General features: G+C 35.5%; 3 protein-coding genes across 6 annotated transcripts in view; 2 read left to right on the forward strand and 1 right to left on the reverse strand.

Moving 5' to 3' along the window:
- The first annotated feature begins 1,064 nt into the window (after positions 1-1,064).
- sgpl1 (sphingosine-1-phosphate lyase 1) lies at positions 1,065-12,797 on the forward strand. Its single transcript, XM_060872630.1, has 14 exons — positions 1,065-1,223; positions 4,988-5,153; positions 5,694-5,761; positions 6,836-6,983; positions 7,642-7,721; positions 7,892-8,020; positions 8,702-8,790; positions 9,267-9,375; positions 9,475-9,573; positions 9,703-9,849; positions 9,991-10,229; positions 10,318-10,464; positions 10,565-10,685; positions 10,908-12,797. The coding sequence occupies exons 1-14, from the start codon at positions 1,212-1,214 to the stop codon at positions 11,070-11,072; spliced, it is 1,719 nt and encodes a 572-aa protein (XP_060728613.1). The 5' UTR covers positions 1,065-1,211; the 3' UTR covers positions 11,073-12,797.
- Positions 12,798-13,732: 935 nt separating this feature from the next.
- pcbd1 (pterin-4 alpha-carbinolamine dehydratase/dimerization cofactor of hepatocyte nuclear factor 1 alpha) lies at positions 13,733-18,187 on the reverse strand. Of its 2 annotated transcripts, none has more exons than XM_060872632.1 (4): positions 18,166-18,187; positions 14,510-14,641; positions 14,311-14,391; positions 13,733-14,201 (listed from the first exon to the last, which is right to left on the reverse strand). In XM_060872632.1, exons 2-4 carry the CDS (start codon positions 14,588-14,590, stop codon positions 14,109-14,111), a joined length of 255 nt encoding a protein of 84 aa, XP_060728615.1. In that variant the 5' UTR covers positions 14,591-14,641; positions 18,166-18,187; the 3' UTR covers positions 13,733-14,108. The 2 variants fall into 2 exon arrangements, with proteins under 2 accessions (XP_060728615.1, XP_060728614.1); XM_060872631.1 differs by lacking the exon at positions 18,166-18,187 and adding an exon at positions 15,733-15,889.
- Positions 17,044-25,341, forward strand: part of si:dkey-192p21.6 (uncharacterized protein LOC565246 homolog) — a 29,889-nt gene continuing 21,591 nt past the window's right edge. For 2 of the 3 annotated variants that reach the window (XM_060872626.1, XM_060872628.1), the window contains exons 1-7: positions 17,044-17,161; positions 17,662-17,756; positions 18,153-18,274; positions 20,192-20,307; positions 23,933-24,002; positions 24,545-24,611; positions 25,144-25,223. In XM_060872626.1, the coding sequence (XP_060728609.1) occupies positions 17,083-17,161; positions 17,662-17,756; positions 18,153-18,274; positions 20,192-20,307; positions 23,933-24,002; positions 24,545-24,611; positions 25,144-25,223 (629 nt within the window). In that variant the 5' untranslated portion in view covers positions 17,044-17,082. Of the gene's footprint in view, positions 17,162-17,639; positions 17,757-18,152; positions 18,275-20,191; positions 20,308-23,932; positions 24,003-24,544; positions 24,612-25,143; positions 25,224-25,341 lie in introns of all 3 variants that reach the window. The other variant, XM_060872627.1, reaches the window with a different exon arrangement.

Genomic DNA, 25,341 nt, shown 5'->3' on the forward strand with positions numbered 1-25,341 from the left:
AGAGATGATTCGCTGTGGCGACCCCTGAAGGGAAAAGCCGAAAGAAGAAGAAGAAGACTGTCCAGTGTCACCCAAATAAGGATGAGTTCCCTTCTGAGCCTGGTTCCTCTCAAGGTTTCTTCATATCATCTCAGGGAGTTTTTCCTTGCCGCATCGACTCGGGCTTGCTTTTAAAGTAATTTTAAACTTTAATTGTATATATTCACTTTATTTTTCTTTCTTCTTCTTCTTCTTCTATTTATTTCTTTTTCTGTTTCCAAACTTCTGTAAAGCTGCTTTGAGACAATGGGAAATTGTTAAAAGTGCTATACAAAAAAACTGAATTGAACTGAATATTAGTGACATAGTATGGTGTAACAGAGGACAACTATGGCAGCAGCATTTAGCCACAGGCCTGCCATTCGGTTTGACAGTACAGTATGTGGAATATGGAACACAATCTGACTGAGGAACAAAGGGGTGCAGGAAAAGAAACCTGACTCCTGCCCCAGAACAGTGAGTTAGCAGAACTCAGCTAACTTAGCATGCTTTGTAATAATACCTGTCAACAGCTCTAACAACACATAGTACAGAACAAATAAACCAAAAGCATGACCACAAAGACAACAAATATTTTGTGAATGACAATAATTAATATTTAGTATATAACCAGAACAAAGATATTTGAACACAGTCCAGTTTTTAAAACAAACACTATTTCACAAGGACACGAGGATATCATAATAAAACCACAAAACTGACAAAAAACTAGAACAAAATCATTAAAAAAACAGCCCTCCTGTAGCTAAAGCTTCTTGAGGCTATAAACAGCTGGAACCAAATTCCTTTTGTGTGTAAACAAACCTAAAATTCTCATTCTATCAACAGTCACTGCTTCTAACACGCAGTGACGTCATAAAAGCAGCCAATCACTGAAAAGAACGTCAACAGTCTTCCGGGAAAACGTCACATTCAACAGAAGTGTAGCGTTGTAGAAGGTTCAGAAACTGCACTGATCTCTAGCTCATGTGCGAGTGTGAGTTTGTGTGTCTGAGGATATCCCGTGGCTTGTAGATCTGTGCAAAGGCGATACGTCTACCGGTGTGCACTTCCTGAGGTCGAGCCCGTGATTGTTGTGTAGCTCAATCGACCGTCGCTCTTTATAACCACGCAAACAAAAGACCTCAGTGTTTGACTTTTCACTAATAGAGAAGCTGTTCTTCAGGAGTAACATGGACTACACGGTAAGTGAATCTGATGCAACTTTGTAACTCATTAGTTTTAATGTGCGGTCAGAAACTAATAACAAGTTTGTTATTTATCGTTGTGTCGTGGTTTGTTTTATAGTAAAATAATAAATGAGCACCAGATAATAACCTTCTGCAAGCCAAGTCACAGACTGACACATTGCAGCTGATCAGTTTACAAGGAGGAATAGTTAGTGTTTATTTGTTCATGTTGGAGCTTCATAATGAGCAAACACTGTTATTATGTTATTATATATATAAAGTTAAAAAGTGCACTCTAAGAGAAAAAAGGTACTAAATTGTACATTTCCTGGTCGACAGGGTGGTACAACGTGTGTACCTTTATTGTGTATCATTTAGGTTTAAAGGGGCATTGTTTTGTACTTTAAATAATGGATCATTATATTCACTTTATTTCTAGGTAAAAGATACACAGTATATTGTGAGAGAGAGGTTACTAACACAATGACAAGTAAATGTATAGTTTAGTGTTATTTATTCTGGTCTAGAGATCCTCTATACAAACAGTGTGTTCAAAATCTGAATGTGTTTTGATTTGAAAGTGTTGTGATTTGAGTTATGGCAGAAGCTATCACAGTTTGGCTTAGTGCGTGCAAAAAGCTTGAATGATTAAAACAACTAGATTAGGTTCAGACTCTTAGGACAGTTATGTCAAAACCACACTGTTTTTGTTATATTTTTATTCACTTTTAGCCATTGCAGGTGTGGTGAGGGAAATTTCCCACTGAAACACTTCATTGTGTGCTTCTCCATCAGGAAACTCCCTGTGTGTGCCACAAACATACAGGAAGAGCTATTATTGCCAATATACAATGAAGTCTGGGCACAGCTACTTTTACTGCACTGTTTCACAGGCTGACTCAGGCCCTTGTGATTTGTTAAGTAATGCAGGGGTTCTGGCTGTCATGGTTTACTTTGTCATACACTGATAATGTCTGTCAGAATATCTGGAAATGAAGCAGCACACTGTCATGTAAATCACATAAGAATAGATACAAAGGCATTCTGTGATATTCTCGTTTTGAGTTAAGTCAAATCCTAACGCTATTTTTTTTATTTTTTTTTTTTTTGTACATAAAGCCTAAGAATTTAGCTAATTTAAACAAAGCTCCTTCAGATTTGGATTCTGATCAGAATTCTGATTCTGTTTCAGTAATTAACAAGGAAGAAAAAACATTGGTGTTAAATTAACAGTTTGTTGTCTTCATAGAAATATGAGCTTCATTTAGACTCAAAATTCTTGAAAAGCTCCCCATGCAAGGGTGCATATGCAGGTTGTTTTGTCTTGTGCAATGGCACAACAGAGTGGCAGAAAAGTTGGATCTTGTTTACATGTCAAAAATCAACTGTGACAGCTCAAATATGCAGGGGGAAGGAAGTACATTTATTTTCCAGTTTAATAAAAGAAATGTGTGTATATATATATATATACACACACACACAATTACACACACAATTTAAGTTGCTCCATGTCATGAAGACGGCTTCACAAAGGGCATCCACATTCTGGAACTGACGTCTGTTTACATAAACTTCCCTTGCCATCCATCCCAGTTACCAGATCATTAGTTGGACATATTAGACAGTATAGTGTTTTTTTTTTTGTGTGTGTGTGTTGATCTGCAGTATCTGCTTTACACAGGTCGGGGTTGCCTATCCCATGAGCAAAAGCAGACAAGTGTGGTGTCTTGAAACCTTAACCTTTTGCCCTCCAAAGATAACTTAATATCAGCCTGTTTATTACCAATGACACTTCAGTTTCTGAGCTGATCTCTTTTGTGAACCAAAAGAGACGTGACAAAAAGCTTGTTTTATTGGTGTAGATGATAGTGCCTTATAAATATGGGCATGGTTATTTTGAGTGTCTTAAAAGCCAGTTTGAGGAACTGGCTTAGGAAATCGTTGCACAGCAGACCCAAAAATCTAGCTCTGTGACGGCATGTTAAATTTCACAATAGAGTCTTTTGGTTTTATCTCATTTTGAAAATTCTGTCTTGAAAACTGAAAATATTGATTTTGTGGGGAATGAATATTGAACCTACACATATAAACAGTTATGCAGGGTCTTATGTAAGGGGTCTTAAGGGTCTCAAGGTAATATCATGTTCATATGTGGCCTCAGTGTTATTTTGGATACTTTCTTGCAGTTTCTTTGAAGGTCCATATATCCCAGCCAAGAGTTTCTGTTGTTTTCTGTTACCTGTTAAACTGCTTTCTAGTATTGGCTCACCACATCAGGCTTGTCAGCTTAGAGTATAAACTTCTTTTGACTGGGTGTGTTCTTGGGCAGGAACTGCTCCAACAACTTCAGGATTAATCATCCCTCATATAATCCTAAAAGTAAAAGTAATGTGTGATTTCCACTTTTGTTGAGGAGTGTGGACTGGATGGAGCCACCATATCAGTACACATTTTGGTTTCTATTAGAGACACTAGCAACAGAACACGTTTTGCATGTTGTTACGTGGTCTCTTGGTGATACCTGGTGGTTTCTGCTTGTTTATTCCCACCACCAAGTATTTCGATCTAGGAATAGCTTTTAAATACAGTAGACTTCTCATTCAATTACATTTAATTTCATGTCATTTCTGTAATACAGTTTAGTGATATTATAATTACATACCAGTTTTGATCAGATATATTTGAGAGATATCTCATCAAGAGCAGTCAGCCATGGTTATTCAGGATAGCTCTTTGTGCTGATACTTTGAGCCAGCGATTGTAAATGTACGTTTATCTAGGATATTATCTAGTGAATCAGCCTAACCTAGCATTGTAATCTAACCTAAGGTGTGTGAAAAAGATAGAATTACATATTGCAATGTGCAGCTTTTATCAAAGCCTTTATTTAAAGTAAATCTGAATTATAATTATGAATTATATAGTCAGTAACTTACAGTAATGCTTAATGGGGAAATAAACAAAAGCACAAAAAAACCTTATCTGTGAAAAATCGCCAGGTTTTCATAAATGCTCTTGCATCATTTTTTTGCAGATAGTTTTGCAAGCGTATGCTGTATGATTCTGTTTGGATATTGCACTGTCTGTTCAGTCGGTCATAGGTCTTGTGATAATTGATAAGAAACAGTAAAAAGTGTCTAATAGTACAATGTCAGGTTTCCACTGGATGGTACCACTATTGTTAGAATTTGTGTACATGGAGCTGGTGATTGTCTTGCTACTATATTACAGAAACAGTCTTTATACTGCTAAAAATGATTTCATTCACTAGGGAAAGTATAATGTTCAAAAGGGATCATCATAGCAAGATGATCTTTCTTGAATATATAGCAACAGAACCGGTTTCTTGACCACAGTAAACAAACCTGTTTCATGACCCTCTCAGGTGTTTCCCACTAACCTTGAGTACATTGTGTACTCATAGTTTAAAATTAGTTGTATTTTAAATAACATTTTTCACAAATTCATTTATTTTCAGTAACAGCTTTATCCTGGTCAGTGTCATGACAAATCAAGAGCCAGAGTTTATCACAGTATCACTAGGCATGAGACGGGATTATATTCTGGATTAGACACGAGTCCATCACAAGGCACCATGCACACACGCCTTCACAGCTAGGGGCAAGGTAGCATTACCAAGCAAACTGACTACAGTGGGAAGAGTTTGGAGAGCCCAGAGGAAATCAAGGAAAATGAGTCATTCAAACTCAGGATCAAACCTGTTGTTCTCCAGCTGTGAGGAGACAACGCTAACACTCAATTTCTCATTTTGTTGACAGAGTGCTCTGGAGGTGTATAAGGAGATGCTCCTCCTGTACTGTGAGGAGTTTAAGTACTACATTAACTCAGTGTGTGCTGGATTGGAGCCATGGCAGCTCATCGCATCAACATTGGTGTCTACTCTTGCGGCAGTATGGCTCAAAGGCTTCCTGTTTCAGAAGGAGAGTGAGTAAATCCAGCTTTTCAGTCACTTGCTAGTAGAATTTTACATAAAGGCTTCCAAGATCATTTTTGCAGAATAATTTTATAGATTAGTGTAGCTTTTTTTATCACTCAGTAGTCTAGATTTTTAACAGACGGTGGAAAAAAGTCTCCAGCCAGCACTTGGATGAGATTTACATAATTATGCATACTTTTTCTGCTCTCTATAATCACCATATTATGCTTCATTTTCAGCCTTTTCAATATGGTGTAATTGACATATAAGCTTGTCATGTAACATTCATATCATTGTGCAGCAGGACATTTAATTAATCAAATCCTTTTAACAGGGCCAATTTTGAAAGTAAAAAAGGATTAATGTAGTAGGTAATTGGATTTGTAATATCTATAAATTATATATTTGTATAAAGATATTCAGGCCTGGCACTGTATTTTCTATTAAACCTGAAGTCTCTCTTTTTTTTTTTTTGGTTGTTTTTTTGTGATGTTTAAGCATATCAGTCTCTAAAAAAATCTGTCACATGTTCTGCTGTTTGTCTGCAGGTCTGATGTCTAGAACCAAGAAGCAGTGCTTTCGACTCCTCAGAAAAATCCCGTTCATAAGCACATCAGTAAGTGTTGCGTGGTTCTCTTTTTTCGAATGCTTCCCCAAAAGAGGTTTCAAGGTTTTTTGTTGTTGCTCTTACATTCTGACTCATCCTCACCAGTGTGCAGCATGAGTGAAACTTTTTGACACACTTTTATATCATAGCACTGTGATATTAGGAGGTAATCTGGGTCATCAGCTGCTCAGAAATATTATGTATCTCCTTGAAAATTAGTTTTCCCCTATTATTCTTAGTTTGTTAGAAAACCGAGACTATAATTTCATAATCACATAACTGTTTAACTGTACTATCTATTATGAGTATTCAAATTTGTAGACTAAAATAAAAATCATTAAAAAAAATTACTGAAAGCCTCCACTCTCTTGGGAAGGTTTACCACTGGAGTGAGTTAGCTGGAATTTCTACCCATTCAGCAACAAAAACATTATGCTCAGATGTTAGGAGAAAAGGACTGCCATACAGTTAATGTTTCATTTCACCCTAGAAGTGTTCAGTGGGGTTGAGATCGGGTTTTGGTGTTTGCCACTTAGGTTCTTCCACTCCAAGGTTGACAAACCATATCTTTATGGCATTAGCATGCTTGAACAGATTTGTTGCTCTTAATTTCAAGGGGAATTGTATTAATACTACAGCATACAGATACATTGTAGACAATTGTGTGCTTCAAATGGGGGATGTGGTAGCGCAGTGACTAAGGCCATGGACTACTGATTGGAAGGTACTGATTGTAAGTTTAAATGTCAGGACCACCAAGCCAACACCACTGGGCACCTGAGCAAGGCTTTTAACCCTCAATTGCTCAGCTGTATAAAAATCTGATAAAAAATGTGTGTCACTCTGGATACGAGTTTCTTTGTGCCAGATGTCTAAAGTTTTGTGGCAACAGTTTGGGGTGTGATGTTTGTGTTCACATACCTTTTCCCATATTAAGAGTAACAAAGTTAATATCCGGGTTCATCTCCAAGACACTCTGTGCGTATCAGTACTGTGGGTGGATTATTAATTGATGTTAGTAATTAATTAGTTGGATTAGTAATTGATGATGATTTTTTTTTGTCTGTCTGTTTGTCTTTGAAGATTCAGAACCAGCTGAACAAGGCTCTAGATGACATGTCAATGATCCTGTGCACACTGAAGGAAGGAATGAGCTACACAAAGTGCCTGCCAACACAGGGCCTGACACAGGAACAAGTCCTAGACAACATCAGAGAGTACCAGTCACTGAGTGAGTCAGTTCAAGTGTGTTGTGTTAGGGTGCATGCAAAATATTGATTGCATACAGCCTAAGGTTTACACTGTACAGTTGCCAGCCACAGACAGCAATCAAACCTCATAAAACAATTAATTGGTCAGGTTTAGCCCTTTTAGATTGTATTGTGTCACATGTTCACCGATGGCCAATTTAGTGCCATTGTGATTAAAGACAGGCCATGACAAAGTTTTTCTTAAAATCTTAGTGTGACAATCTGACAGCCACCAACATGTTACATTTCACCACCGTTACTACTGTATCTGTAGCATTCCCATTTGTTTTTATGTCACCCAGTGCCATGCACAAACATGCTCACTTTGATGAACATGCCAACTTGTGCAACCCAATTTTCAACACAAGCCCAGACTGCACTGACTGGTGACATGAGCAGAACCTTAACATGCAGGTCTATCATTAGAGGCGCAGTCTGTTATTATTCACTTAAGATTTAATCCAGTTAATCTTGTACCTGACAAGTAAATATCCTAAAAGACTGCTTTAATCACAGTGTACAACCAGGTTTAAGTATACATCAGTATTCATTGTTTTATGTATGTGTGTGCTTTATGTTGATGAGAATACTTTACAATAAATACAATTGTTTGTGTTTTGTTTGTTTGTTTCATTTCAGATGAAGTGCAGTGGTCCAAAGGCAAGGTTTCAGGGGCAGTCTACTGGGGAGATGAAAAGCTCACAGATCTTCTGGTGAAGGTGCTGGCTTATTTAAACTATATTTTTGTATTTGTTTGTGGTTACAAACTGCTAAATCTGTGATTTTATGTAGCATTTAATCAAATTCCATCTTGTTTAAGCTTTAACTCAGGGTTTATGAGTAATATTGGAGTATGTTGTTAATGAGCCTCTTTATTCTCTGTCGCCAGGTATATGGTGAGTTTGCTTGGAGTAATCCCCTCCACCCAGACATCTTCCCTGGTGTGAGAAAGATGGAGGCAGAGGTGGTGCGGATGACGTGTTCTCTCTTCAATGGTGGTCCTGAGTCATGTGGCACAGTAAGGTCATTTTCATTGTTCATTATTAATGATATGACATTATTAATTGTGCCTTTATGCAGGAACATTGTTTCATTTCACTATGTACTGATAATTAATGGTTAAAATGACAATAACAGCCTCATGGAAAATCTTGACAAACCATTTATTTTCCATTCTAGACTCTTACAGTTGTGTTCAAATGTTTGTACTTCTCTTAGATTCTGGATTCAAAAATAATGCTCGTTCATCTACCTGTATCTAAAAACACAATACCATTTTTGCTTAATTTTTTTAAATTCTTGTAACTTTTTCTTATTAATATTAAGCTCAACGTTTTGTATTCTCATTTAAATGTGCCAAAATATCTTTCTTATAAGCTCTAAAGATTTTAACAGTATCAAACTCTCAAAGCAGTTAGGAGTCAGTATGATCAGAAAAATAGTTTTCACATGACCTAAAAACAGAAAATATTGGCGTTTCACGGAACTGTAGAGGGATATACACAAATAGCAAATTGTGAAAGCACAATTTTGGCAATGTAAGAATCGAGACAAAAGTATGAGGGGAAAAAATTCTGCTCATTAATAAAAATAAGCAGGAGGAGAGCTGAAAATATGGGATATGTGTGCAAAAGAGGTGTGTGCAATAAATGTGAACATGTAATAAATCTGCCATGTGTGTCTTGTGTGTTTTATCTAGGTCACTTCTGGTGGAACCGAGAGCATTTTAATGGCCTGTAAAGCATACCGAGACCTGGCTTATGAAAGAGGAATCGAATATCCAGAGATGTATGTGTTTTTTTTAGTCACCAATAATCTGATATGTTCCCAGTGTTGTGTTTTATCCAACATAGCACTATTTAATAAAGTTATACTGTTTGTTATATAAATGTATAGCAGCTTGGGGGAAACCCTTCATAAGGTGGTGATGTTTGAAAACTGTTTATTTTTTTATTTTTTTTTGAGGAAGTCATCAAAACATTTAGTTAAACTGCCTTTGTACTAAAAGTGATTTTTGCAGCACAAAATCATAGGCAAAGTAAAAAGGTTAAATTGTTGCTACATTGTGTTATGGTTGTTATGCATGTTGTAGACGTAAAAACCTGCAAACCCCATACAAATGTACCACTGGCTGTATCTGAATGATTTTCCCAGGCTGCCATACAGTGCCAGGTCAAACCTGTTGATTTACAAATATACAAATCCTACAGAACCGCTGACATGAGCCTAACTATGTCTGTTGTCTTCATTTTTTCTTGTTGTAGAATCGCACCAGTAAGTGTCCATGCAGCATTCGACAAGGCAGCACACTACTTTGGAATGAAATTGATTCATGTACCTTTGGATAAGAAAACGATGAAAGTCGACGTGAAGGTACAATTGGAAGTGTACATATGACTTGATGATAAACAGATAGACTTCAATATTTATAATCAATAATCATTAAATCATTTTTGCTTTATTTCAATCCAGGCCATGAAGAGAGCCATCTCTAAGAACACAGCCATGTTGGTGTGCTCTGCTCCTCAGTTTCCTCATGGGATCATTGACCCCATTGTGGAAGTAGGGAAGGTAAAAAGAGTCTGATTATTAGACAGTGTTTCATATTTCACATGAGACAAACGGACCACATCATCATTTAATAAATATTAGATGTCAAACGTATATTTTGAATTAATTATTAATTATAATCAATTTTAGTTGGCAGAAAAGTACAACATTCCCTTCCACGTGGATGCCTGCTTGGGTGGGTTCCTTATAGTGTTCATGGAAAAGGCCGGATTCAAGCTGGAGCCGTTTGACTTCCGAGTTAAAAGCGTCACAAGCATTTCAGCAGACACACACAAGGTCAGAAATTAAAAATGAATGAAAAATTGTATTGTGCTGGAAATGTGTTCACATAGAACATGAATATTTTTTGCTTGTTTTTTGTCTTTTGATAAACTAATAAAATGTAAGGCAAACTCTCTGTTGATTTATTCTTTACAGTATGGCTATGCACCTAAAGGCTCGTCAGTGGTGATCTACAGAGAAAAGAAATATCGCCACTACCAATATTTTGTAGCACCTGATTGGCAGGGAGGAATTTACGCATCTCCCTCCGTAGCTGGTTCTCGACCTGGTGGGATCATTGCTGCCTGCTGGGCCACTATGATGCATATGGGAGAAAATGGCTACGTGGAGGCCACCAGGAAGGTTGTTCAGACAGCGCGCATCATTGCAGCAGGGTAAGACAGACAGGCTTTCATCCTTCCATCATTGCATTTTCAGTATATATTGGTCAATGAACTGATTTGAGACTTTTTTTTTCTTTAGCGTCTGTAACGTGGAGGGACTGTTTGTGTTTGGAAACCCAGAAGTCTCAGTGGTGGCTTTAGGCTCCAACGTATTCGATATATTCCGTTTATCCAATGCACTCACATCAAAGGGATGGAATCTAAATACTCTCCAGTTCCCATCCAGGTAAAACCACTGGATAAACTCTTGGAATATTGTTTTTGTCAGTGAGGTTAACAAACTTGCTGTTATGTAATGCTGCATATGTCTGTTTGTCTGTTCACAGCATCCATATTTGTGTAACTATGCTGCATACACAGCCTGGTGTTGCAGAGCAGTTTGTCAAAGATGTAAAGGAGGAAGTAGCAAAAATTATGAAAAATCCAAAGGAGAAGACCACTGGAATGGTGAGTTTTAAACATCTCTTTAATTATAAGCATTCTAAAAAAATTGTTTTGTCATGCATTTAAGATGCTAAAGTTTAACTGGTTCTACAATAAAGTCTAATAAAGTCTAAAATCTTACTTTTAACAGAACAGACCGTTATGATTTATTCTTTACTTAATTCTGTAAGATAAAATAATGCACGTTTTCTTTTTTATTGATCACAAATTAATGCCTGTGTTTAGGGGGCAGTTTATGGAATGGCCCAGTCCATCCCTGATCGGTCAATGGTGACGGAGGTATCATGCGGCTTCCTGGATTGCCTCTACAGCACTGAGGTTAAAAAGGTCCAAAGTAACAACCATACCAAGAAGAAGAACCACATGAATGGGAACTCTCAAACCCACTGAGTCTAGCATGACTGCCCATGGGCTGCTCATCACATTTACGTACTGATGGTTTTGTTCATTTCAATCACTTATTTACTTATTTCTAATTAACAACACAAGCCATTTAACCCCATTCACTATGGGCATTTTCTTCAAGATGATTTACTGTCGATAAATCTGTCCGTCCGTAAAATCTGTGGTATCAACGTCAGTGCAGAAGGTTCAGGGACTGTTATTTTTTTTTAAACAAGTGTCATTATATGTTCAGGTTCTGTTGTATGGGTCTGTTGACACTTCTCATGTATTTTACATTCCTCCAGGTAAATGCTCTAGCTGAGCGCTCAGGCTTCACTGATTGAGCCATTTGTAGAGATTTAAGTACACGATTTAGTAAAAACTCTCAAACCTTTTATTGCTAACTGCAAAATGAATGTCCCTTAAAATATTTCAGTTCACTTTTCAGAGTAACAGTACAGTTGTCACAGACATTGGCCTCATGAAAACAAAACTGAAACATGTTAAAAAGCTTTTAATTTCCAGTCCATCCTTTGTGCTGGTGCTGATCATAATCAGATAACTGTACAGCTTTATTCCATCATGAAAATGGATCAAGCAACGTTTTACGTTTTTCTTTTAATAAATATTTCCAAAATCATCTAATGAAACTTGAAGTACTACTCAGGTGTACTTGAATAACAAAAAAACTTTCCAGTTTTTGTAATGTTAAATTTCTCATTTTAATAGGCTGTTAAAAAAATTTGTTCATTATAATTGAAGCAAGTTATAAGATGGTTTTTTGTTAGTGTCCTCCTTATGATTTACTGATCCTGCCCCCACATTATGTCTACCTCAGAATTTGTTCCAACTTTACATTTTAACATTTTAACTTCTTTATAATCACAAGTATTGGAATAAATGTTCTCATTCCACATATTAATTATTCAGTTTACTGGCCACTTAATACAGTGAGGAATTGTTTGAACTCCTTGGGAGATGGTTAGGAGGGGATCATTTCTTTTTTTTTTTTTTTCCAGAAATTAATATTGGTAGAAATTTGATATTTCTTATCCGAGAAGGATACATGTGTAAGAAATAATTGTTGTTGAAGTTTCTAAAGTATATAAAGGGAAAAGTGCTCTTGGATCAGTAGTGAGATGATGATGATACGGTACCACTGAATCCTGACTGCAGACCTCACTGGCTGTTTTAATTCTGTATGTATTTGTAATGTTTGTGACCACTATGTGTGTTTTTCCATTATACATTACTAATGTAGGGTCTCATATTTCAATAATGTAATTATTTTTGAGTGTTAATAAATGTTAACACAGGGCTACAATGGTTCGTAACATCATAACATTTAGCTAGGTTTAACTGTTGATGTGCAAAGTTACACTACTTGTAATAGCAAGAATATTTTTAAAACTTATTTTCATATTCAGTATTTATAATTAAAGCAGCTGTCGCTTTGCCACCACAGAAATATTTTAAAGGCACCAAGCAAGCAATATAACTACCTAAAATTGAGGCACCTTCAAGTTTGAAATCTGGAGTATCCGCTGACTTTCATGGTTATGATTATCTATAGCTGATGACCCACGCTGTTCACGTGTATGTCTTTTGGCAGGCTCTAGTGCTAGCGAATGTTTAGAGCAGCCTCAGGGAGAGGGCCTTTTTCGAACCAGACCATATCCACTTACCATAATAGCCTGTTTTTGAAAACAATAAAGTTGTATTTTGAAAATCCATTTGTCTGTTGTTGTATCATTTCCATACTGTAAAATTTGTATTGGTTTACATTAAATTGGAATAAAATAATGGAAGAGTGTGTTGAAATTTATTATTATTATTATTATTATTAATGATGGTAATACTCATTTTAAGTCTATGATATGATCTTGATATTACATGGCATATTGCACAAAATCTTATTTTTATATTATAAAAATGCTATTTTAAACAATATAATTATACAATACATAGAATTTATATTTATACATTTATACATTTTTTACTGTTTGAAAAATAGCACATTTAATAAACATGCCACTGCATGCCAAGATTTTTTTTTTTTTTAATCAACCACGTTCTTTTGGCAGTTTGTATATCATCATGAAAATCGAGTATCATACGTCTTTAGGTCTTCAGTTATAAATTGCCAATCAGTACTCTCCTCTTATGCTAAAACTGTAATCAAAAGCATCATAAAGGATCTTGTGAGTTGTCCCACTACATGTTTATGTGAATGGCAGGTGGAGTTGAGCTGATGGAAACGCAAAGCACTGCATACTGTTAATGATGATTTACAGTATTACCCTGGTTTATGGAGAAAAGTTGTAAGCTGCTAGTTTATTGTATATGTGTATATACCTATGTTTCTTTCATGATCATTTTGCTTGTTCTTGCATTACATTACCAGCAAAAAGACTGGAAGATATACAGTATATGTGACATGCGAAAGCTGATAAACATGAATTCCAGAAACAGAAATAGTTCCACATTGAAGTAGAGCTCCTATTTCTTGATTTTTTAATTCAACCTAATTTGTATGCGAGTGTCAGCTGCCCCACTGAACGATTCAAGCTCTATTACTCTCTCATGCTATCTGCTTTGCCTATTTTTTGTGTAACAGGTTTGGGAAAAGACAGTGTGTGCAGATATGCAGTATACATTCAGAGTCATTGACTCAAAAGCACTGCTTTATTTTGGAAATCATTTGCAGGCTTACTCATCACAGTGGTTGAGGACAAGCAGTACCCTGTGCTCACTGAATAGAACATAAAGGCACAATACTTTTTCAGGACAGGGAAAATACAGGGTTACAGCTATAAGACACAAGACCATCCTGTACATATAGCTCTTTTTCACCATAGTGTTCTATTGACAGATACTGTATACTGTGTTTTTATTGATACTCTGTGTAATAGGGATTCAAAGATTTTTTCAATGGTTTGGATTAGTTTGTATCTGGAAAACCCTACCAACAAAACACATTTAATTCAGCAGTGTGAGATCTACAGGTTCTGGTCTGTTTCTGCCAAAATAAATGAGTCATCCTTACAACACTGAGACTTGATCAATGAAAGTAGCAAGTGTAATGTCACGTTTAGACAGTCCTCCACACTCGTGTGTGCTTAAAGTGATGTGAACCTGGCAAACAGAAAATCAGGTAGGAGGTGGTGTTACTGGCAAACTCTTAAATGAATTACCATTGCTTATGATAAGCATGAAAATGCTTCATTTAATAGTACATACATACCTTATTATAAACATTAAACCACTCGGGATGGTGGTCCATCTTCTCGGCCTGTAGTGCTACTCTAGTCATGAAACCAAAGGCCTAAGAGAGAAAGTCATTCAGATTATTCATCTGAAATGATGCCATTTGTGCCAACAGTTTTATAGGCAGCACATATACTGTGCGCACACTGCCAACACTTTTTATGTGGATAACTCACCTGGTTAAAGTCCTTGAAAATAAACTCCTTATAAAGGGCATCCCTGCCCACCACTTCAGCCCATTGTGTGCTGCGGAGCATGGGGAGGAGCTGCTCTCTCTCGTCCAAAGTCAGAACCTGAATCTTACCGGCCTGTGTAGTTACAACGGACACCTAGTTACAAATACTATGTTGCCATAAATGTGTTCTAACTGCAGAGCCTGACAATATAATTAAAATAATAAAGGCCACTTTATCCATTTTACCTTTGGTTACATACCACCTCATTTCAAAGCACACAGTATGTTGTTTCGATTTATTACTATAAAACATGTTAACAAATATAAATAAAATATGAAATTCAATTATACTAAAATACATTTACATTACTAAACACTTTGCATTACTAAAATTTAAACAGCAATGCAAGAGTTACAATTTTTCAGCAGGGGGACGTTACATAAAGCAGCCCTGTGATTGGTTGCAGTGGAGCTCATCTGGATGCAATGATGACTTGCCTTTCCAGGTTTAGGAGATTTCACCATGTTTCACTTGAGGTCACACTGAGTTATTTAATCCTTTCCTGTTTAATCAAATACCTTATAGGAGGCCCATGAGATCACGAGTTTAACACATAATCCTACTTTCAAATGGTAAAGCAAGAAAGTGGTTATTTTTTAAGTTAAAGGATTTCTGGAAAAAGCCACTTTAACTGATGATATAGTTTAACTGATGATATAGTTTAACTGATGGTATAGTTTATAGAGCATTGATGCATCATGGCTAATAAATAATAATGACTTAATGAGCATCCTGTAATCTGAGATCAGTGGCATTTTCTCTGTGAAGACTCTGTGTGCAGCTGTAAGTCTGAGTCTGAATAGGTAGCATCAGCACTTTCCTGTGTTAAACAGCAAACTGTGACACAATGAAGCTGATAATACCCTCACACGTCAATCAACACGTCTCTTAGCAACAACTTAATCTGCGACGTGTTTCATGCGTCCAGCACGTAAAGACGTGACTCACACAAATGTACATACAGCCCATGAAAAATCTGGCACACGTAACATGTCTGAAAGTGTAAAAGGGTTACAGAATGTGCTGTTAGTACATACTGTATACTGTAGATACAACAGCAACAGGTGAAGCTCGTTGTATCCTGTTTAGCCTTAATAAAATGCACACTATCAACCAGGCAGAGCTTAATATAATAACTGAAGTTGTAGGATAATAAGTCCTACCATGTTTTCTTTCAGAGAAGGGCTGCTTTCCAGTATCTTCGTCTCTCCTCTTCTGAATTAAAACGTCCCCATAAACGTATTTACACAAATTCCGCCCTCTGTGCTACTATTCGTCAATATCCCATTATTTACACGAATCCTCCCGTTTCTATTCGCCATCTATAAAAGGGGCGGGGTTTATCACAATACGGGTAGGGATTATAAACAACGGCTAGCAGAAATTAGCCTCTATCCAGCTGCAGCGCCGCACACAGATGAATATAAGAAAAATACGGTGCAAAAAAAGTGCTTTAAAGGACTTTTGTGGGGTTGTTCCAAAGTGAACTATTGAAAAATGATTGAATAAAAGTCATTACTGAGGGCGTAGACATATAGTTCGCTGTAAATTAAGCTGGACACGTCAACAATGCCGCCATCTTAGAAAGGTCAAGTTTAGCTCATTGATTCAATTTCAAACGCATACAACTCAAAGATTTTCTTCAGAATGACGACACAGTGAGCAGCACTTGGACGTGACAATTGAGACTATGCATGATTCCATCTGCCTATTAGATAGGTCCTGTCTACTTTCAGTATAGGTTCCTCATATAAGATAAGATACTGAGCTAGTTCAGGTATTTTTGATAAAAAATACCCCTGAACTTTACTGCACACTAATTGGAAGATTCAGTATTGAAATGTTTACATGTAATGCGACATATGTGGAGATGGCCAAAGTTCTTCAAAGGAAGCATAGGTATACTTTCTTTATGATCAAGAATGAAATGCATTTTCAAAGACATACCAAGAGCCAGGGATGATTCTCAGATTGGGATAGAAATATAACCTACACTGTTGTCTGTTGCCTTGTCTTGACAGGGCAGCAGTATAGATTATCTTACTTTATTATCTAGCCTATTAAAATCATATACAAGAAAGGATAGAAGAAAATATATTCATTTATCCAAAATTTTTTATTGAGCCTTGATTCAAGTCATGCAACTGAGTAGTAGAAGAATAGGAGTCTTTATCACAAACATATGAGCAATTACTAGCTCAGAATCTTAAACAGTCTACCTTAACCACTCTATTAACTTCATTGTCTAATATATTCAGTTATAGTGAAACATGGGTTCTGACAAGCACTCAGAGCTCCTGTCCCTGCACATACATGTATGTTTGGTTGACGGATACTAAGACAGGTTATGAGAGTATGAGTCTATATGCTATGAGAATTGGCAATGACTGAAACAGTGCCATAACCACCTTGGGGAATATCCAACACTCCTCTGTGCCCTTTGAACTTTTTGTTTATATCTTCTGTAACCTACAATAAATGAGTTCAGTAGTGAAGCAGGTTTTCAGCTGACGATGGAGATTTGCAGCCTTAGAAATATTTTCTATATTGTTCTTCTCACAGCAGGACAATGTGAGAGGACTATGAATACAGGTAACATACATAAATCTGAAAATGAATTATTTATAACACTTTAATTGCGCTGGAGTTTCATTGCTTTGTAAACCTTTGAGTTTGCCATAACAGACTGCTATATGTTTGTAGAAGTTACACATTTTCATCATAGCACCAAGAGCTTTATCTGAAAGTAACAATGTTCTGTCTGTGGTCTGGGCAGTGCACCATCGTTTGGAGAGTTGTGTTAATCCTAATGACCCCTTTTTTGCCATAATTTAAGAAAGGCTAGAAATAATCTTTTATTCCTGGCATAGAATTATTTTATATTTCTCAGTTCTTTAATAGCAGAGGTAATTTGTTATAGGAGTATTTTAATTATTTATAATTGTTGTATCACTTACAATATTAACACAAAATTTATTCCCTTGATTCATTGAAACAAAACTGCACATGTTAAGTATATTCTGTATAGGCCAGCATGATAGTTATAAAGACAATCAGTTTCTTTTTATAGCAGCATCATCTTTAATTTGCAGAAGTGACATTGAAAATGGATGAGGCGTTACTAACAGTCCAAAATCAGATGTCCTATGGGCTTCAAGTTCTCTACACCTCAGATTACTGTTATAAGGTATTTAGAAACTACTCACTTATTTATAATAATAATAATAATAATAATAATAATTTTAAAAACGGACTTGAACTGTTTTTGTCATTATCAGCTCATGGCACTACATATGTTTTTCTATAAGTTGCTCTGGATGACATCTGCCAAATTATGTTAATGGAAATAATAATAGTTATAATCAAACAAATAAAATGTTTAATGCCTGGAATAGTTTTAAAAAGGACTGCTAACAATAAGCAATGGAATAATTAGCAAAGGACTTTAAATAGTATATATCAAAGAGTATTACATTACTGACATTACATCTACCTTTTAAATGCTAATACATGTCTGTGGTGTGTACTGAAGTGGTGTAAAAATATGAAAATTAAAAATAATATGCACACACAATGTCTGCAGTGTCTGTACCAACCTTTGGCTAGCATGGAAGTTGGACCAGGAAGTGTGTCTGTGGTCCTAAGCACACCTTTCACGCTAACTTTGAAAGCCTCACCTGTAAATGCCAATTACACTTTGTGCAGGTAAGACTTAAAGTTACACTACAGCTGTACACAAATATCCAGTCTGTTTCAGTTTCACATCTAAATATTTCATGCTTGAATTGCAAATTAAGTCAAATTGAAATGATTCACCTTTTGTTCTCGGGTGCAAACTCATTTTCCATCTGGATGGATTACTTAACATCAACATCCTTGTCAGTAAATCACTGTCTATATGGACAGGTTCATTCCATTTATTTGGGCTGAAGTACCTTGACATGGACTAAATATACAGCCTTAATAGCGGAAATTCTATTTGCAATCTCTCAACCTACATAGACCACAGTGTGTCAGCATTTTACCTGACTTTAGGTCCAAGGTGCTGGCCTTTGGATGATATCTCACAGGCCATTGATCTTGCTGCCATTTGGGGTTAATAGGAGCAGACATTCAAAATAAAGAAATGAGCTATTAAGACTATCAACACTAAAAGTATCCACAGAAACCTTACCCGGGCTGTTAAGAACAAAGATTCAGTAACCATATTTATAAAGAATCCTGGCCTAAGAGTCTGAACTGAAGCATTCCATGTAGGGGTTTTTATTAAAAGGTTAGTGGGATATTAAACAGGAATCTGGTTTCAAATGATAAGGTGCAGATAAACAGCATGGCCCCAGGCTGGGGTCTAGTCTTAAGATTCTTAAAGATCAATAGCGAGGTCCCTTTCCAGATGGAGCCACAATTGATTTCCCTTCCTCCTCAAATGAACATGGCGGATGGTATCCCCAGAACGATCAATGAATGTTTGTAACACATTTCACACATGAAACAGGAGATGGTAGAATGTGGTCAAGAAGTGCATTTCTACCTGCCATGCTCTAGATGGCTCTCTCAAGCCTCATGAATACTGGGCCTTATCTTTTCATTATACAATAAAATAAAAGCTTTCCATAAATGCTATCTTAAAGTTCAGAGGTTAATAAGTGAATTCTTGAACAACACTTGTAATTACTATTTATGTACATACGTGCAATAAAATTATAGTATAATGTAACATTAAACATTATAGTATAATGTATAAAGTATAATGCTTACTAACGGCAAAAGTCAATGTATGAGCTCTAAAAAGCTTACTGTATAAAATGCAGTAGTTGCTAATTATATGGTTTAAAATGTAATGACTGAATTAAATAAGAATAAAATGGATTAAATAAGAATTTAAGCAAGAAGTTATTTGATTTAATAATTAATTTCTTAAGGAAGAGTGAAGTTATACACTATATCGTCATAAGTATGTGGACCCCTGAACATTGCAGCTGCATCTGATCTCCAAACAGTTGTCCCAAAGTTGGAAGCAAACAGTTGTCTAGAATGTCCTTCTATGCTGTAAAATAAAAAAAATTCTCTTCACTGGAGCTATGGGCCAAGCACAAATGCTTTCCAGCTTGTGGACTGCTGTTGTATAGAATGTGAGACATGGTTTGCCAATGTTAGAATATACTGAGTCCTGACCTCAACCCTATTGAACACCTTTGGGATGAATTGAAACTCTGGCTGAGTGCCAGACTCTCTTGCTCGACGTCAGTACTTGACCTCACTAATGCTCTTGCAGCTAAATGGGCAGAAATTTCCACAGACACTTTCAGAAATCTAGTGAAAAATCTTCCCAGAAAACTGAAGGCTGTTATAACAGCAAAATGGTGGAATAAAATGCGATATTCAGTATGCACATAGGTGTGACTGGTCAGGTGACTTTACATACTTTAAGCCATATAGTATATATGTAGGATATTTAGTAATCTAGTAATCTAATCTTGTGCAGTTCATTATATGCATGTCTATTCATTTTACATATTATGTCATGGAAGTTACCACAGTTTATCCTATGTAAAAATGCACATAGTCATGTATAATCTATCATAGTTGTTATTATTAACAATTACTTTTCCATCATTCCAGCTTAAGCTATCTTTTTGAAGAGGCAGGACATTATTCTCTTTGGGTCACACCTGGAGATGCACATAATGTAACCTGCTATATTTCTCTGGATAAGTTTCCACATAGCACCTACCAACGTAAGTACAAGTTACTTGAATCATTGTATAAAAGAATGTTATTGCTACTTTTTGTCAGTTTATGTATAGTCTGTATAATTAGCAGTCAGGCTCCTACTGTGGGAACATTAATCTGTCCTTCTATGTCAGTAAAGATTTTACCTTGACATATGATTTATATGTCTGTAGATGTATAACAGATGTAAGGTAACATAAAAACACATTTACAGTGTAACATTTTAACTATTGATAACTGATTTCATCATATCAAACATTCTCTTTTATCTGTATAAACCTTGATTGATTCAGCAGAATGTTCTGATCTGGACTTCTATAGAGAAGTACATTTTTGAATCCCAGGGGCCGGATCCGTGCAATATTGATTCAATTCAGCTGCCCCTTTCTTCAAAAACAGCTCAAAGAAAAGCTTTCCTGCCATGTTTGTTTTGGAAAATGCCCCTTGAGAGGAGCATTGTGGGAAATACATTAGAGGAGCAAGAAGGATTAAGACATAATGGGATTTTGAAAGCACCATGCTCCATAATGCAGAGTCTATTTTATAATAGTGCAGATTATGTTGTAGATCAGACTTTAAGGGTAAGTAACCATTATCTGCTAGATATATGGCCAGTGTTGCTAAACTCTGAGCCAAACGATGAGCTTCCATTAGCTGCACTGTCCGGTGATTATATGCAGGCTCCGGTGGGCTCTCACAGCTTAAGTAATCAGCCTGGTGTTCAGCAGGCTAGAGGCAGAGAGCACAGAAAGAAGCTTGAACAGAACTATGCCAGACCCATACAATATTTTTCTCAGCATTATTAACAGAGGCTTAGCCATTTATGTATTTATTCATTCATCTTTATTTATTCATTCATCACTAACCACTTTGTCCTGGTCCTCAGAAGTTTCGTTAATGTATGTATGTTTTTTTTAAGTCTCATTGGACACCATTATCCTTTTACTTATTATTAAAAGAAAACTTTTCAGTGTTGCCATAATTTGAGAATTAAACAGTCAAGTAGAATGCACAGACAGCAATATTTGTAACAGGATCCAGGAGTTTTCTTTTATGTGTTTATGAGTTTTCTTTGATATGTAATATCAATAATATGTTAGTATATTTGTAATAGTGTAAAGGCCTGTCAAAAGCCTGTGTAAAAGCTTGTCATGGCTTCAGAGTTTGGTGTGTGAATCATCCATTAATTATAGCTAGAAAGAAACAAACAGAAGATAGTGGACAGAAGATTATTATATACCAAATATTTTTTATATTTATATATATATTATATATAATAATATAATTATATAATTATTATTTTATACTAAAAACATTAAAGATCTCTGATGCACAAGCAGATCTATTCATAATCATTTTGACTTTACATGAAGTAGCATTAGAGGCTTTTATTGCTTTCTATTACTGTCTATTAATTCTTGATAAGTTCTAGATAAGTTTCCTTAGAAGCATTATTCAGAATGGCTATTTAAGTGTTTTTGTCTTATTCTTAATCAGTCGGTGATTTGTGTATACAGCCATTACAAGTGCTTCATTTGGTCTTTGCCAGGCCCTATAAACTTCATTAAAACATTCTGTGAGTCAGAAATTAATGTCAGTTATTTTCTTAAAAATACAATTAATTTAATTAATAAATGTCATTTCATTAATAAAAACACTCTTGGTGAAATAAAATATAAAATATGCATCTTGTTTCGAATAATTTCCTGGTCATGGAATAGTAGTCCTTCAACCCAGTTATTAGGACAGGGTTTGGGCACATCGCTAGTTTTGTGTCATGGTGTGTATTTTCCTACTGATTGAACAGCCATTTTAGTGTTTGTTTTTCCACACAAACACCTTCCATTTTACCTTTGGTGGTTGCCAGTGTTTCACTTTTTCTTCTTGAACCTTTATTATAGATGATACCTTCTGGCAAACCATGTCATGTGTTCCATCATGCATTGAAAAAAAAAATCAAAAATTCTTCTCCACACTCTCTTACTGGTGATCCAGGGTTTCGGTTGCACAGATTGATTTTGCAGTGACAAGTTGTTTTTTGTTCTATGCAACAGGAAACTATTAGGCTCTTGAGAGTCTCTCTGTGATACAGAGGGATTATGTTTCAACCCTGCTCGTAACAATCATGAAATCATGTAGCCATGTTAATGTATGGCTCAAAGGCATGTAATTCAGTAGAAATAAAAAAAAAAACAACAACAACATTAGAGTGTTGTAAAGGTGCTTTTTATTTGGTTTTGGTGATTCAGTGGCAAAACCTGACTGCAAAATCCACTGTGGCACAGTGGTAAACATAATGTTTTTTGCATCCTGAATGAGAATGTTGTTTTGCTGGTATTGATTCATGTATGAGTCAGCACTCCCCAGAGTCTCCCAACACACAAGATTCCTTTTAAATAATTTGAGATGATTTCTTCCCATGAATGTTGAATCCTAATTAAATACTTACTTAAGAAGTTTAACTTGAAGGTAATTAGCATCAACATTGAACCAGGGAAAAATATTTGGGAAAATAGACTTAAGTGAAAGTATAGATAATATTTTAGAATCTTATTCAATTAAAAGTTGAAGTATCCAATTAAAATGTGCTTGTATAAAAGAAAAAAGGTCGCTTCTTTTAAATGTACTCAAGCATTGAAAAAGGAAAAGAAAATGCTTTTAACTGATGAAATTAAGTTAATGTCTTGTTTCATTTGAAAAGTAATTTTCATTTCTTTTTATTTCTGTCTAAAACTGCTACAAGACATTTGTATTAGATCAAGTGCACTTTTTTGCCTGAAAAGATCGTTTGATTTTGGTTAGCTTGTCAAATAAACAACGAACACTACATAGCTTGTTAACTTGGATTAATTCATAGCTTGAATTAATCAGAAGTAAAACATCCTGTAAACAACCTATGTTTACCATTTCAGTTTCTGACTAGGCAAGTAACCTAACCCTGGCATTAGTAAAGAAATCAGAACACAGACTGCTAATCTGCAATGACTGAATGCTAAAGTGATCTTATTCAGCTGATATACAGTGAAGCCCACTAGAGAAAATTTTGCACTTTGCATAAAACAATTTCCATTACAAATTATTCTACTGACAACAACATGAATGAATCTTTGAAATCATTACATGAATTTTAATTGTTGGTTTTAAATACATTGCGCACCTGAGCTGGTATGGACTCCACACCTTTTTTTTAAAAAAAAAAACAATTCATTTTAGATCAAATTCATCATTGTGTAATCTGAACTAATGTTTCAGTAGAAGAGATTAGACATGTGGAAAGTCTGACCTTTTATTCAAAGCAGTTAACATGGTCAATATCACACATTTGCTTATATTTAAATAAGGACCTAGAAATGGTGCAGAATCTTGCATGTTAAATATTCAACATATTGAACAATTACTTTCTTTGTTTTAAATATTGCAGAATTCTAACTCCTTCAGTTTATTTCTATTACAAAAAAATCCCAGATTTTGAATGTGGTCTCCTGTACATGTATTAATAAATGTATATTAAAACTATGATGTCAGTCTGTTGTGGTTTTAAAAAAAAAATCATGCTAGCCAAATTTTTCAATAATCAGTTTAATGTTTATTTATTTATTTATTTATTTATTTATTTATTTATTTCCACAGCTTTGTGGGTAACTGCTCTTGTTCTAGTCCTTTTGGCTTGTATTTGGGCCTCTGTACCTTCTGTGTCCAGGTAACACCATTTTAACAACAGTCTTATTTCAAAGACTGCTTAAATCAATCAAAGAAACATAAATATAGGTGTACATAATCATCTTAATCATTAGACTCATCATCATAATCAATTACAGCTTATAATCTTTTCTCATCTTTTCCTAATTACTAGGTAAGGTCCTACGGTTGGAATACCTTGGAGCATTTAGCGTCCATACAATTAGAGTACATTTTAAATTCGTGAACAGATTAAAGTTGTATCGAATAATAAACTTTGTTGCTTCTAGTTGAAATACAATGTCTTACAATAGTTGTGCGGTATAGTGTGATTATGTTGATTCCTAAGCAGGCAATGGCATGTCTGGGCTACTCTGAGCTACTGTTATGAGTTCAGGAAAACTTTAGCAATTCGTGTATTAGTGCATGACACAGATGCTAGTAGTCAGACATATTGTAATGTAATTGATTATAATTTCCATGTAATAAGATTTACATTATGAGTTCTGAACATGATATGTATTCAATACAGTCATATTAAATCATTTATTTTATGTATTTTAGATGTAGCTGCACATTAAAACTAAAAAAACTCATTTGCTGTTGTGGAGCTAAATTCTCCACAGAAAGAGTAAGTATCAGACTATTTAGCTAAGCCATAGCTCTACTGGTTAAATGTAGTGTAACAAATACAGTTATTGTCTGCTATCAAGTATATTTGAAAAAATAATACCAGATACACTATTTGATGTCTCTTGTGATTTTGTCTGTTCAATGTACTATGAGCTCTAGTTTGATTTGTCTGGTCAAAGAATCCTAGTTTGATTAGCCTGGTCTGTAGCATTACATTCAGCCATTGAAAGAGCCAGAGCAGGAAGATGTTTGTGTTAATTCCTTTGTGATGGATCTCTCTGCCAGCACAAAGCCATATGGGAAATGGGAAGTTCTTCATTGTAAAATAAGAGAAACTGTTCATGCTGACCAAAGATATTCATCTAGTCCACTATATTAATATAAGCAACAGTTTAGACCACAGATATGCAGACTATTGCACATTTGCTCAAATGTATATCCAATATATCTGTCATATTTTACAACCTTTATTTTCTTTGAGTAGAGCTGATTGTATCAGTTTCTTTGACATTTGTTTGCTTGTTACATAGGAAGAGGACACAAATGGAGCTAGTGTGGACCAAAGCCAACCAAAGTCATCCCGTTTAAAATCATTAGACACATTCCGAGGGTAAGTTCTATAACAGCGTGAAATTCTTTTGATATTTAGCAGTCACCCACTATTAGATTATTTATATATGGAGATTGTTATCACTTGTTATTGTTACGACTGCGTCCTGTTTGGGGTT

The sequence above is a fragment of the Tachysurus vachellii genome, chromosome 6, assembly GCF_030014155.1.
Source record: "Tachysurus vachellii isolate PV-2020 chromosome 6, HZAU_Pvac_v1, whole genome shotgun sequence".
Taxonomy (NCBI): Eukaryota; Metazoa; Chordata; class Actinopteri; order Siluriformes; family Bagridae; genus Tachysurus; species Tachysurus vachellii.

Coding starts and splice junctions, on each gene's coding strand:
- sgpl1 (XM_060872630.1), top strand. Junction 9,574..9,702: donor CCATTGTGGAAGTAGGGAAG/GTAAAAAGAGTC, acceptor AATCAATTTTAG/TTGGCAGAAAAGTACAACAT. Junction 10,465..10,564: donor ACTCTCCAGTTCCCATCCAG/GTAAAACCACTG, acceptor GTCTGTTCACAG/CATCCATATTTGTGTAACTA.
- pcbd1 (XM_060872631.1), bottom strand. Junction 14,392..14,509: donor TTTTCAAGGACTTTAACCAG/GTGAGTTATCCA, acceptor TTTCTCTCTTAG/GCCTTTGGTTTCATGACTAG. Junction 14,202..14,310: donor GGTTTAATGTTTATAATAAG/GTATGTATGTAC, acceptor TCTGTTTGCCAG/GTTCACATCACTTTAAGCAC.